We start from the raw sequence: 12,192 nt of genomic DNA, 5'->3' as shown, positions 1-12,192 counted from the left end.
ATAACAAGTACAAAGGCCCTGGGGCAGGAATATGCTTGGAGAGATCCAAAGATAGTTGAAAAGCCCGTAAGGCTGAACTAGAGTGTGCAAAGGGACAAAGACAGGAGAGGCCAGAGGGGCAGACAAGAGTGGGATTGTGGGGGACTCTTCGGTTAGGGTAAAGAACTTGGGCAACACAAAGCTGCTAAAAGGTGTTCCACAGGGATTTTGAACATGAATGTGTTCTGAATTTCTCCTGTAACTTGAACTTTGCATTTAATCCTAACCCAGGGCTTTCTGGTCTAGGACTCTTGTTGTCCTGTTTGAAATAGGGCTTAATTATTCTCTTCTCCTTTTTTTTTTTTTTTTTAAGATTTTATTTATTTATTTGACAGAGAGAGAGATCACAAGCAGGCAGAGCAGTATGCAGAGAGAGAGAGGGAGAAGCAAACTCCCTGCTGAGCAGAGAGCCCGATGCGGGGCTTGATCCCAGGACCCTGAGATCATGACCTGAGCCGAAGGCAGAGGCTTAACCCACTGAGCCACCCAGGCGCCCCTTAACTTAAATTTCCTTTTCAAAAATTCAGTCAAGGCTGTATAGGTGCTCAGCTGAAAGAAAACAAGTACTTTCACAAACCTGGAAACCAGTCATAGCAGCTGTCCCCCTTCTCTTCCTGAATCTGATTCCTACCACCCAGAGGCCACCACCTGGAACCATTCTAGCTAGTTTTCCTCTACTTTTCTATGTATCATGGTTATACCACTACTTGATTTTTCAGTCTTAGATGTAAAGTGTTGACTTGCTAAGAGGAAAGATCCTATATAACTATTTCCCAACCTGGAGATCAGTCAATATTCACTGTTTTCATATACGTAACCACATTGCTGTCATTATTGTTCTCCGCAGCTGGTGTCATCTGTATCTGAACGATGAGCTTTCCCTGCATCGTCTCAGTTGACCTTCACAATAACACTAGAAGGCTTGTGTTGGTCAGCATAACAGCGATACTAAGACTTTACATCCCACAACATTGGCTGCACCTGCTGAGCTGAGCTATCCTGAGAGGTCCACAGAAATGGCATTATTCACCCATTTTTCAGAACACATGGAGCTCAAAAGGACAAAAACAGTTCTACCTATCACCATGGAGTGCAGTGGTTAAAATAAAACTCATCTTCCAACCAAGATGGAAGGAGCTGGGGTTCCTGGGTGAGAGAGAGAAACTCTTGATCTCACATATTGGGTTGGTGTGTTACGCTAGCTAGCACTGCCATGACGAATACAATGCCGGGTTTGAATCCCAGCTCTGACTCTTGCGGTCTGTATGGTTTGGGTAAGTTACATCTCTGAGCCCTCGTTACCTCTTCTGAGAAATGGGTACCATGGCAGTACCTACCTCAATGGGCAGTTGTAAGAATTAAAGAAGTAATCGTTACAAATGATTTAGAACAGTGCCTAGCCCCTAGTGAGTACTACAGAAGTGACAAAATAAATCAGGAGGGATGTCTGGGGTGGCTCAGTTGGTTAAGCTTCTGCCTTTGGCTCAGGGCATGATCCCAGGGTCCTGGGATGGAGTCCTGCATCAGGCTCCCTGCTTAGCGGGGAGCCTGCTTCTCCCTCTGTCTGCCGCTCCCCCTCCTTGTGCTTGCTTGCTCTCATTCTCTCTCTCTGGCAAATAAATAAGTTAAATCTTTAAAAAAAAAAAAAAGAACTAGAAGATGAACGAACCAAGACCCAGATCTGAGTCACGTGATGCCAAGTTCAGTATCTGACCCCAAAGTCCTAGACATCTGTATTCTTCTTTACAATGTTTACCAAATCTGCCTGTTACCTGTACTTTACTAGTAATTATTTACTTGATATTTTTTCTTTCTTTTGAAAACATGTATTAATTTTTAAAAGTATGTTTTATATTAGTGCTTTAGTATACTATTTATAAAATTTTCTAACACACAGTAATATAAAGTCAGTAAGATTTAAAAATGTTTGTCCATGTACTCTTAAAATCAGCCCTACCCTGTGGCTACACCTAAGGAAAAGTATGCTATTTTTAGGTCTATAAAGAACCTTCAGGAACATTCTGTCCAGTGGCTTTGAAACCATTTTGACCATGACCCTATAAAACAGCAACTCTTTGAAGCCTGCCTGCCTGAGTTGGAACCTTGGCATTTCCTCTTAATGCCTGTATCACTTTCACCAAGTGACTCAACCTCTCTCTGCCTCCATTCCCTCATCTATAAAACGAGAATGACAGCAATAGTACTTACATCACAGGGCCATTGTGAAGATAAGGAGTTAGTATGTGGGAAGCTCCAAGAAGTACTTTATCAAATCTTGCCATGATCACAACCCCACGCACACATCCATAAACATGTATAAATGAAAGTTTCACACATGCGAAATTTACTCTTGTTAGAGGAGAGGGACTAGGATGTTTTCTATTTTACTTCATTTTTAAAGATGTGGTCATCTTTGTGAAATTTCACTTATCTGTTTCCGATTTATAATTCATGTTCTTGTCTGTATGAACATTATAACTCAATGAAAATGTTCTTTTAAACGGCACATTTTTCTTAAAGACTTTGTTTTGAGAGAGTGAGTGAGTGGGCAAGCTGGGGGAGGGGCAGAGGCGGTGGGAGAGAAACTCAAGCAGACTCCTCGCTGAGCGAGGAGCCCAAGGCAGTGCTCAATGTCATGATCCTGAGATCATGACCTGAGTGGAAATCAAGAGTCAACCAAATGAGCCACCGAGGCACCCCAAATAGGACTTTTTTTTTTTTAAGGCTGGAAATTTCTTTTTTTTTTTTTTTTTAAGATTTTATTTATTTATTTGACAGACAGAGATCACAAGTAGGCAGAGAGGCAGGCAGAGAGAGAAGAGGAAGCAGGCTCCCTGCTGAGCAGAGACTCCAATGTGGGGCTCGATCCCAGGACTCTGGGATCACGACTGGAGCTGAAGGCAGAGCCTTTAACCCACTGAGCCACCCAGGTGCCCCCCAAATAGCACATTTTTATTCAAAGGAAAGGCAAGAAATGATGATGAAAGAAACCAGCTGATTCTATGAACAGCCAATGTACTGAAATTATTTTGTCTAGCTAGCATAGTGAGGGGACAGTAACAGACTTGGGGTCCCTAACAGCTGGCACGTGCTGATCTACATTTCTAGTAAATACTGTATGCATTAAATTCTAGGAAGAATATTATCTGCCTAAAATTTTAAAAAAATATGTGCTTCAGAGGCTTTTAAAAAATGATATATTGGGGCACTTGGTAGCTTAGTTTGTTAAGTGTCTGCCTTCAGCTTGGGTCGTGATCCCGGTGTCCTGGGATCGAGTCCTGTATGGGGCTCCCTGCTCAGCAGACAGCTTCTCCCTTTCCCTCTGCCCCTCCCCGCTGCTCATGCTTGTACTCTCTTGCTCTCTCTCTCTCTCTCTCTCGCTTGCTCTGCACTCTCTCAAATAAATAAACGAGAATCTTTTTTAAAAATTATATATCAAAGCAAGAGTCAGCAAACTAAAAACCTCTTGGCTAAATCTGGCCCATTGCCTACTTTTGTAAATAAGGTTTTATTGGCACACACCCCCATTCATTCATTTACATATTGAGTATGGCCACTTTTATGCAGCCAAGGTCCTACAACAGCCACTCAGATCCTACCCCGCCTGCAAAGCCCCAAATATTCACCATCTGGCCTTTTACAGAAAAACTTTGCTGACTCCTGCATTCATGTTCAAAGCCCCTAAGCTTCAATTAAGTTATTTCCTATTTATAGCTTGATCTAGTCTACTCCTAAGTCTAGCAAATTTTAACAATCATATTTCCCCCAACACTTTACTTTGGAAAAATTTCAAACCTCCTGAAGAGCGAAAGAACAGTACAGTGAGCCCTGACATCCCTCACTAAAATTCTCCCGTCAGTAAGCAGCACTCTGTCTCATGGCCTTTATCGTTATGTACCTGTGTGCCTTTTTATTGAAATATTTGGCATTAGGGGTGCCTGGGTGGCTCAGTGGATTAAGCCGCTGCCTTTGGCTCAGGTCATGATCTCAGGGTCCTGAGATCGAGCCCCGCATCGGGCTCTCTGATCCGCAGGGAGCCTGCTTCCTCCTCTCTCTCTGCCTGCCTCTCTGCCTACTTGTGAACTCTCTCTCTGTCAAATAAATAAATAAAATCTTTAATAAAAAAAAAGAAATATTTGGCATTAAAAATTGTATACTCACATTTGCTATACATATTTGACTGTGTTGTGTGTGTGCCTGACCCCACACTACAGACAGTCAGCTGTGTAACAACACTTTCATGTTCCCCCTTCCATAGCTGAGAGTGATTCCTGGAAGACAGCTGGCCTAGAGGGACCGTGCATCCCAGATTCCTCAGCAGCTGACCAATGTCATGTGACTGGTTCTGACCAATGGAATATGAGCAGAAATGACAAATGTCCTTCAGAGTCAGGGCCACTTCTGGGGTCCTTGGATGACAGAGGTAAATAAACTTCTAACTGCCTTTTGGGGTTTGTTTGTTACATCAGCTAGTGCTGCCCTAAATCATAAATCCAATAAATTGCATGAGTTGTTAATGGGTGAAGACTGCTGCTTGAAACATCCTGACTGGTCCTCTGACTTTCCAAACACCACTGAGCCATGGAGCTTTCATCAAATGTTCCATTCAAAGAGAGCATGCAGCTTTTCTGGTTGAGCCAGAGGTTGTGAGTGGAGTGGGTAGGAGCCTGGTTCATTTGAACAACCACACTGGCCTTGAAAGTGAACCCTGGGGCATCCTTGACTCGTTGGGCTCCAGTGAATGTTGCATGATGACTTCTGAATAAGGAACACACCCTCTTTTCTCAGAAGATGAGGCAGAGAGCCAGCAAAGGACTTGAGTGGGGTCACAAACAGCTGCCTGGGGCCAGAGCCTTTTCCCACATCTGTGGCCAGGGCAGCTCTGCTCGCACTTTGTCCACACCTCCCCTCTGCTCCCCATGAGCCCAGACTCATGAGCCAGGCCCCTGAGAACAGACCCCTCCGACAGGCTTCACAGGGCATCTGAAGGCTGGGAACTAAGCTTTGTTCTGACTCTCCACCCATAATTGCATCCTGGAACAACCAGTTACATAGCCCTTGTTCATTTCAGTGCATCCCACAGCTGCTAAAAGATGCTCAGCATATAGTAAGCATTCAATCCCTCTCGCAGAGGAGATGCACGCTCTACAGATATTATAAAAATCATTAAAATGTGTAACACTTTCTACATGTCAGACACTCAATACTTTCCAGATATAACCCTCACTGGATTCTCAAAACAACCCTCCAAAGTGGATACCATCATTATCACTGCATTTGACAGATAAGGAAGATGGCAACCCCAAGCCTGACTCTGGGGTCTGAGCTGCTAATCACGATAGTTCCTCAGAGGCTACTGTGGAGTAACAGATGTAGCTGAAAGAATAAAGGTTCGGGGTCCCACAGACTAGACTTTCATCACCTACTTGCTCTGTGATTCAGAAAAACTTACTTAACTCTGAAGCACATCTTCCCCATTTATAAAATGAGGATAGTACTTCCCAGCCTGATGGGTCCTTGCAAGGGAAGAATTAAAAGGGAAGAAACCAGGGGTGCCTGGTTGGCTCAGTCAGTGGAACGTGCGACTCTTGATCTCAGGGTCGTGAGTCTGAGCCCCACACTGGGTGTAGAGATTACTTGCATAAATAAATAAACCATTAAAAATAAAAGGGAGAAAATGTCCAAGGTAACATCAGAGTCCTGCCCGTTGTGTAGGAAGCACTTCAATGGGAACAGATTCCTTTCTTCTTTCCAGGCCCACCCTCATGCTAAAGGCATGTGAGTCAGAAAGAAATGGAAGGCATAGTTCATACACGTAAGCATCTCATAATCTTTTAGGAATGAGATGAATCACAGAGCAATCAGAAAAGTCCCAACATACTTTCAATAAAGGATGGAATCAATTGCAATCGAGTACAAGTAAAATCCTTGCAGGGTATGCCACAGTCAAGGACTTTGCAAAAGGTATTCCCTTCCCTCTCTTCTCCAGGCTGATTCCTGCTAAACCTTAGATACTGAAGCCACTTCTCCACGGTTAAAAGGTCCCTGATCCCTTGCCCTTCCCCTAAGTCCCTTTGTGACCCCATAGTGCCCTATTCATCCACATCCTGTCACTCTGTCTTTGACTGTTCTTGGATCATCTCGGTGCCCTCCAAGATCTGAAGCCATGTTTCATTCTCCTCCACTCCCACAGTGCCTAGCAGAATGCTTGTACTCCATAAACCCTCAGTGGAAGTTTCTTGAAAAAGTGAACACAGGAACCATGACTTAGTGATTACAGGAGCCTCCCGGGTGGAGACAGGATCCACTTTGGGCATCGACATCCTCCCTTTATAAAATGGGACAAAATAAGATAGTTTCTATACTTTGGCTCATCTGGACCCCAAATCACATAAGGAAACTAATAAAAAATTAAAGAGTCTTGAAACTTACCCCAGGGGATTCTAATTCACCAGGTCTGGGGTGGAACTCAAAACATGTCATTCTAAAAAGGTTTTCCATATGCAGTTATGTTTGTGAACCAGTGCACCATAGAGGCTGGAACTGAGTTGCGGTGAACTGGGAAGAGGTGATAAAGGAAGGGAGACAAGAGAAAAGGGTGGGGGAGTCTATACTTGGGGAACAAAGAGTGGGAGCTGCTATGCTAGCTGGCCAACATCAGGCTTCCTACCCAACTTGGGCCCATCAGCCCTTCTGGAAAATGGAAGCATTTTATAGTTTATGATACTTTCCTCCTTCATTAGCTCACAGAATCCTCACAACAACCAAGTTTCAGTTGATGGATGAAGCAATTCAGAATCAGATGGCTGAAGCAAAGTGTCAAGCACTGTACAGCTTTCAGTAGGGAATCCACTTAACCAAACTGCCTCTGACAACAGCCTCTGATCTGGCCTAAGGCTGATGCTATTGGTCAAGGGACCTAGACACACCTACCCAGGAAAAATCAGGCTCATCGATTCTTCCCGGATGGAGGACTGTCAACCAGTAGCCAAATCACCCCATCTCCTTACTTGTTCTGTCCTGAGCACTTGCAGGTGCTGCTAGCCCAGCCCAGCCCAGCCTATCTCATCCATCTACCCAATCATCCATCCATCCACCCATCTACCCATTCTTCCATCCATTCATCCACCTATCCATCTATCCATCCATCTACTCATCCATCCATCCACGCAGCTATCTATTCATCTTCCCATTCATCCACCTATCAATCCATCCATCTCCTTATCCATCCATCCACGCGTCTATCCATTCATCTACCCATTCATCCACCTACCCATCCATCCATCCATCCATCCATCCATCCACTCATCTATCCAGTTACTTATTCACCCACTTATACATCCAGCCACATATCTCTTCATCCATGGCATCCATCTATTTATCATTTGTCCATCATCCACCATACCTACCCATCCACCCATTTATCCACCCACCCATCACATCCATTCATCCATCCATCCATCTTCTCATTCACTCATTCATTCATTCACTCAATAAGCCTCTATCAAAATCAACAGAGGGCCAGGTCCTGGTAACCTATAGTAAAATAGCAAGGATCAGACAAATACAGACCTTGCCCTCAGGGGATTTAAAATGCTTACAAAAATGACAAACTCCCAAAGGACCAAAACAAATAATTAAGGAAGCTTGTTAAAAGAAAAAATGTAGGAAAGGGTAGGAAAATAGTGAAGCCAGGAGTCTGGTTGGCACACAGATAAGCACACTGTAGCATCTTATCCTCATAATTGCTAAGGGCAGCTCCAGATCTGCCTCTGAGCCAGTTCCTGGCACCCAAGGCAAACATGCAACACAAGAGTCACAGCATACTCAGCTGTGGCAGACATCACGCAGCAGCTATTCCTGCTTCCTCACAACACAGTAGTGCTGTATGTGCACAGGGCACATTTAGAAATGTCTGGAGACATTTTCAGTTGACACAACTGATGGAAAGGATGCTGCCGGCACCCAGTGAGTCAAAGCCAGGAAAGCTGCTAAATGTCCAACAATGCATAGGAACAGCCCCCACAATGAAGGATGGTCCAAGCCAAAATGTCAATAGTGCTGAAGCTGGGAAACCCATTCTGAGAGAACCCTGGTTTTGTTTGGCGCAGCACTGTGCCAGACCCCAAGAAAAGAATATTGTTGGTCTAAGCCAATCTTGGCTTTCCCATTTCTTCCCACTAGATACTTGATCTCAGCTTTGCTTCAACCAGGGAAGTCTGCTGGGAGGTTTCTGGGGAAAATTTGCTTTTTGATAAAAGAAACCAGTGCTTCGGGGCACCTGGGTGGCTCAGTGGATTAAGCCGCTGCCTTCGGCTCAGGTCATGATCCCAGGGTTCTGGGATCGAGCCCTGAATCGGGGTCTCTGCTCCGAGGAGAGCCTGCTTCCTCCTCTCTCTCTGCCTGCCTCTCTGCCCACTTGTGATCTCTCTCTCTGTCAAATAAATAAATAAAATCTTTAAAAAAAAAAAAAAGAAATGTGATGCGAGCAGAAGCTTGGGGAAAAAAAAAAAAAAAGAAAGAAACCAGTGCTTCGAGGAATATCCCTTCCAGGTTCTGGCCCTTGAGGGTAGACGTGATACCTCATACTGTACCGGTCACGTTGGGTCTGTAAAGCCAACACGGTGAGCAGGGAAAGAGGAAGGAAGGAAGAGCATGAATCTGGCTGACCACTGTCATAGGGTTGTTTCTTTAAACCTCCTTTAATTCATTCAACCAACAAATGTTTATTGAGCATCTAGTCTCTGCCAGCCACAATATGTGAGACATGTGAGGCCAAACAAATCACTGATAGTCCCCGACCTCACGGAGTTCATAGTTGAGCATGGAACAGACACCACCACACACACTGTTGCTATCTAATCCGAGTCATGATGAGAACTGTAAAGGAGAAGTCAGTGTCCAACCAGTGCATTGCAAGTCCAGGGGATGGTCAAGTTCACTCAGCATCACCACACCACAGATCAGCCCCTTAAATACTGTCCTACCAGCATTCAAATACATGAGGCAGCAACTGAGATTTAGGCATGCTTACTCTGTGTCAGGTACTATTCTGAGCACACATGTATTAACTCACGCGATCCTAACCACAACCTTGCCTGCCAATGCCTCTCCTGAGGCTCTGCTCTGTACCATGTCCCATACCCTGCAACTTACCTCTGCGATCACAACCTTAGGGACTTTGGTATTATCTTTTATCCGAAAGTGCACTGTTCCTAGAACTTCCCCAGACACCTCCCTAGTTCATTTTATAGGTGAAACATGAGGGCTCAGTGAGGGGTAGGCCATACAGCTTTACAGGGAGGGTGTAGATCCAGGATGCTAACCCAGATTTGTTTTCTCTAAAAAGCAAGGTCCTTTAGTCACTATCACATGTGTGTATGCACATGTGCACTCATGCATGCACACACACACACACACACACACACACACACAACCCAACAAATGCCCAACTGTCCCAGACCACCAATGTTCTTTTGTGGATGTGTGCTGCAAATCTGCCCAGAGGAGCTCTCCTTTCTCTGGCCAGCCAGACCTGTAGCTTAGTCAAGAGGGTCAGAGAGGGTTAGGGTTTCTTTTTAACAATCCTGAGCTTTAGTTTTCTCTCCTATTCTTGGAGATAACAATGATGTTGTTTTTCTGGAACAATTGCTATAAGAATTAAATGAAATAACAGGCATGGAACATCCATCCATCCAAACATCTACCCATCCCAACATTCAACAAATGTGTGTTGCTTTGTGATGAGCGTGGTGTAGAGGCTGGGATGAAGGGGCATGAGGACACCCTACAAAGTACATAGACCTGGAGACAGTGAAAGGCCATCAGGTATTATTACTCTAGGATCCCCTGGGAGGAACATGGGGTATTTTCTGTTCATCCCTAGTCTAGGCTTATGGCCTGAGGATCTCCTTCCTCAGAAGCTGATTATCTGGTCCCTATGCAGATAGTCTTCCTCAGGCTACAGGGTCAATCAAGTCTTACAATTGTGTTTTAACCTTGGATGAAGCACCTAAGGCATGCCTAGCCCTTCAGCTTTGCTATCTCCTCTCACTGCACCACCCTCTGCAAGATAGGGCCCGTCTGGTCTCTCCATTTTGCAGCTGGGGAAATAGATTCAGAGAGGGGAAGTAACTTGCCCAAGGTCACCCAGTGGGTGTGCAGGATGGATCTCCCAGGCTATTTTTGGTTCCTCAGCCTCTGCTACTTCCCCGGCCCCCTCCCCACCATCACATAATTCTGCTTAATGGCGGATCCAAGAAAGATCCCCTGGACCAGTCAAGAGACCAGTCAAGAGACTTGTCCCTGATTCCTTGAGGCCATCTACCCTCAACTGATGACCATATTAAATCATATTTGTTGAGTCCTTATTATGTGCTTGGTGCCAAGAGCTTACACCCTGGCCTCCTTCATCCTCTCCAAGGGCCCCTGAGATATGCTCTCTCCACGGCAAAGAGAAGGCAACTGAGGCACACAAATGTTGAATAATTTGTCTAAACTCACAAAACTAAAGCCCAGATTCCAGAGGCCAAGCTCTGTGTGTGTTCATGTGATTTAAATCAATTTATAAAATGCACCTCATTTTAAAAAATCCAAAATATGCCAAAAAACATCAAAAAAATATTTCTTGAACCTCCCTCCTCAGCAATAAAACTCTGTTCCTGGTCTCCTTCTGTCCTTCCACCGGCTTTCTATGCAAATACAAGTGTGTGTGTACATACACATGCGTATATCCGTTCTGTTATCAGAAATGTAAAATGCTACCCACGGTCCTTCAGTTTATTTTGTTTCACTTCGTGTAACCTGGAGGCCCTTCCCTATCCGCACACAGATCTGCCTTTTCCTCCTACAACAGTGGGACAGCACTCCTCGCTAAAGATGCATCACGCTTTTCTACGCATCCTCTACTGTGGGACACTGGGGTTACTTCTAATCATGGGGTCACCCCAGAAGCAGAGACTGAGCCTTCACTGTCAGGATCACACTCTTTCCTAGCCTTGCCCCTTAGTTTCATACACTTAGCACGAGATCATTTCCCTTTCCCGACACCCCACGCTGGGTGCTGCTTGAAGTGGCTTCCCTCTGGTGAATTAGCCAGAGCTGACGCCCCGTCAGAGGGGTCGGCCAACTCCCGCTGTGGGTCCCATCCCACCTGGACCATCAGCCAGCTCTATGCTAGGCCCAGCAAGGCTCCCTGTCGGCTTTGACTCGTCCCCAGTAACCTGGGGCTGGCAGTTCTGGCCCCATCGTCTGTGGAATTTTGGAAAGACCACTGGGACATATCCCCAGGAAAGCAGTCTCTCTTGGCCGCAAAGTGAGCTCCCCCTGCTCTGTGGTTCCTGCAGTCCCTCCCAGCACTTCCCAGACCAAACATGCCATGCCCCTGTTTAGGACTTGGGTGAAGCAAGTCCCCTACACCCCTGGGGCTTCTTGCCACTCTAGAGGAGTCTAGAGGACCCCTAGTCTTCGGGGTCTTTGGAAACATGTAGGGGGCGTCCCATGGCCTCCCCAACTTGACCATGGTCCTGCCCTATCCAGTCCTCCCCCAGCCCCGACCACTGGTGCCACTCACCATAGGGACTCTCCACAGGAGCCCCGAGGGGCGCGTTCACACTGACCATGGCCGAGCCCACCCAGCCAGAGACGCGGGGGCATGGAGGAGCCGGGCCCCCCACACACAACGGCAGCAGGGACCACGGGAGCCGGTCCACCAGGAAGGCAGTGAGCACAGCCAGCTGCCACCACCTGGTTATCTTATTGATTCTTCTAATCACCCAAGGTGGGTGGATATGTTAAAGAGTAACCAGTCACTTAGGGAACCTGTGGCAGAGGCCTGTCACTGTTACCATGGCAACGGCAACCTGGCCGGCCCCGAGGTCCACTCGGGTCCTAGTCCTGCACTCTGGGGTTGGGGACACCTGGAGCCAGATCTAGGGGACACCAGCCCCTCACCCCAACATGAGGTAAGGGATCAGTCAGGAGGGGATGAGGAGGTGAGAGTCCAACCTGGGTTGGGTTTTATGGCTCCACATAATGGGTGTGGTGCGGGGCGGGAGGGAGGGGTAGCAGAGAAAAGGATCGGGTGGAAGACTGGACGTATTGGACACCCACTGGATGCTGGGAGTTGCACACAGGCATCGCCATGTTTAAGCT

The 12,192-nt window shown here is 46.2% G+C and overlaps 2 protein-coding genes across 10 annotated transcripts in view; one reads left to right on the top strand and one right to left on the bottom strand.

Moving 5' to 3' along the window:
* Positions 1-11,736, bottom strand: part of HNF4A (hepatocyte nuclear factor 4 alpha) — a 60,671-nt gene extending 48,935 nt beyond the window's left edge. Inside the window, exon 1 of the mRNA XM_045980192.1 lies at positions 11,612-11,736. Coding sequence (XP_045836148.1) covers positions 11,612-11,660 — 49 coding nt within the window. The 5' untranslated portion in view covers positions 11,661-11,736. The remainder of the gene's footprint in view (positions 1-11,611) is intronic.
* Positions 1-12,192, top strand: part of LOC123926390 — a 44,834-nt gene that overhangs the window by 19,527 nt on the left and 13,115 nt on the right. For 5 of the 9 annotated variants that reach the window (XR_006815239.1, XR_006815238.1, XR_006815241.1 and 2 more), the window contains 2 exons: positions 887-1,189; positions 4,298-4,462. The exons of 1 other annotated variant lie outside the window; for it this stretch is intronic. Coding sequence is in view for 1 of the 8 variants with exons in the window: in XM_045980194.1 (XP_045836150.1) it covers positions 1,305-1,313; positions 4,297-4,462; positions 11,630-11,818 (364 nt within the window). In the remaining 7 variants the exon portion in view is untranslated. Of the gene's footprint in view, positions 1-886; positions 1,314-3,970; positions 3,982-4,296; positions 4,463-11,629; positions 11,819-12,192 lie in introns of those variants that run through there. 3 more of the 9 variants (XM_045980194.1, XR_006815243.1, XR_006815242.1) reach the window with 3 other exon arrangements.

The sequence above is a fragment of the Meles meles genome, chromosome 16 (genome assembly GCF_922984935.1).
Source record: "Meles meles chromosome 16, mMelMel3.1 paternal haplotype, whole genome shotgun sequence".
Lineage (NCBI taxonomy): Eukaryota > Metazoa > Chordata > Mammalia > Carnivora > Mustelidae > Meles > Meles meles.
The sequence above is the reverse complement of the archived record's forward strand: the minus strand, read 5'-3'. Positions and strand labels throughout refer to the sequence as shown.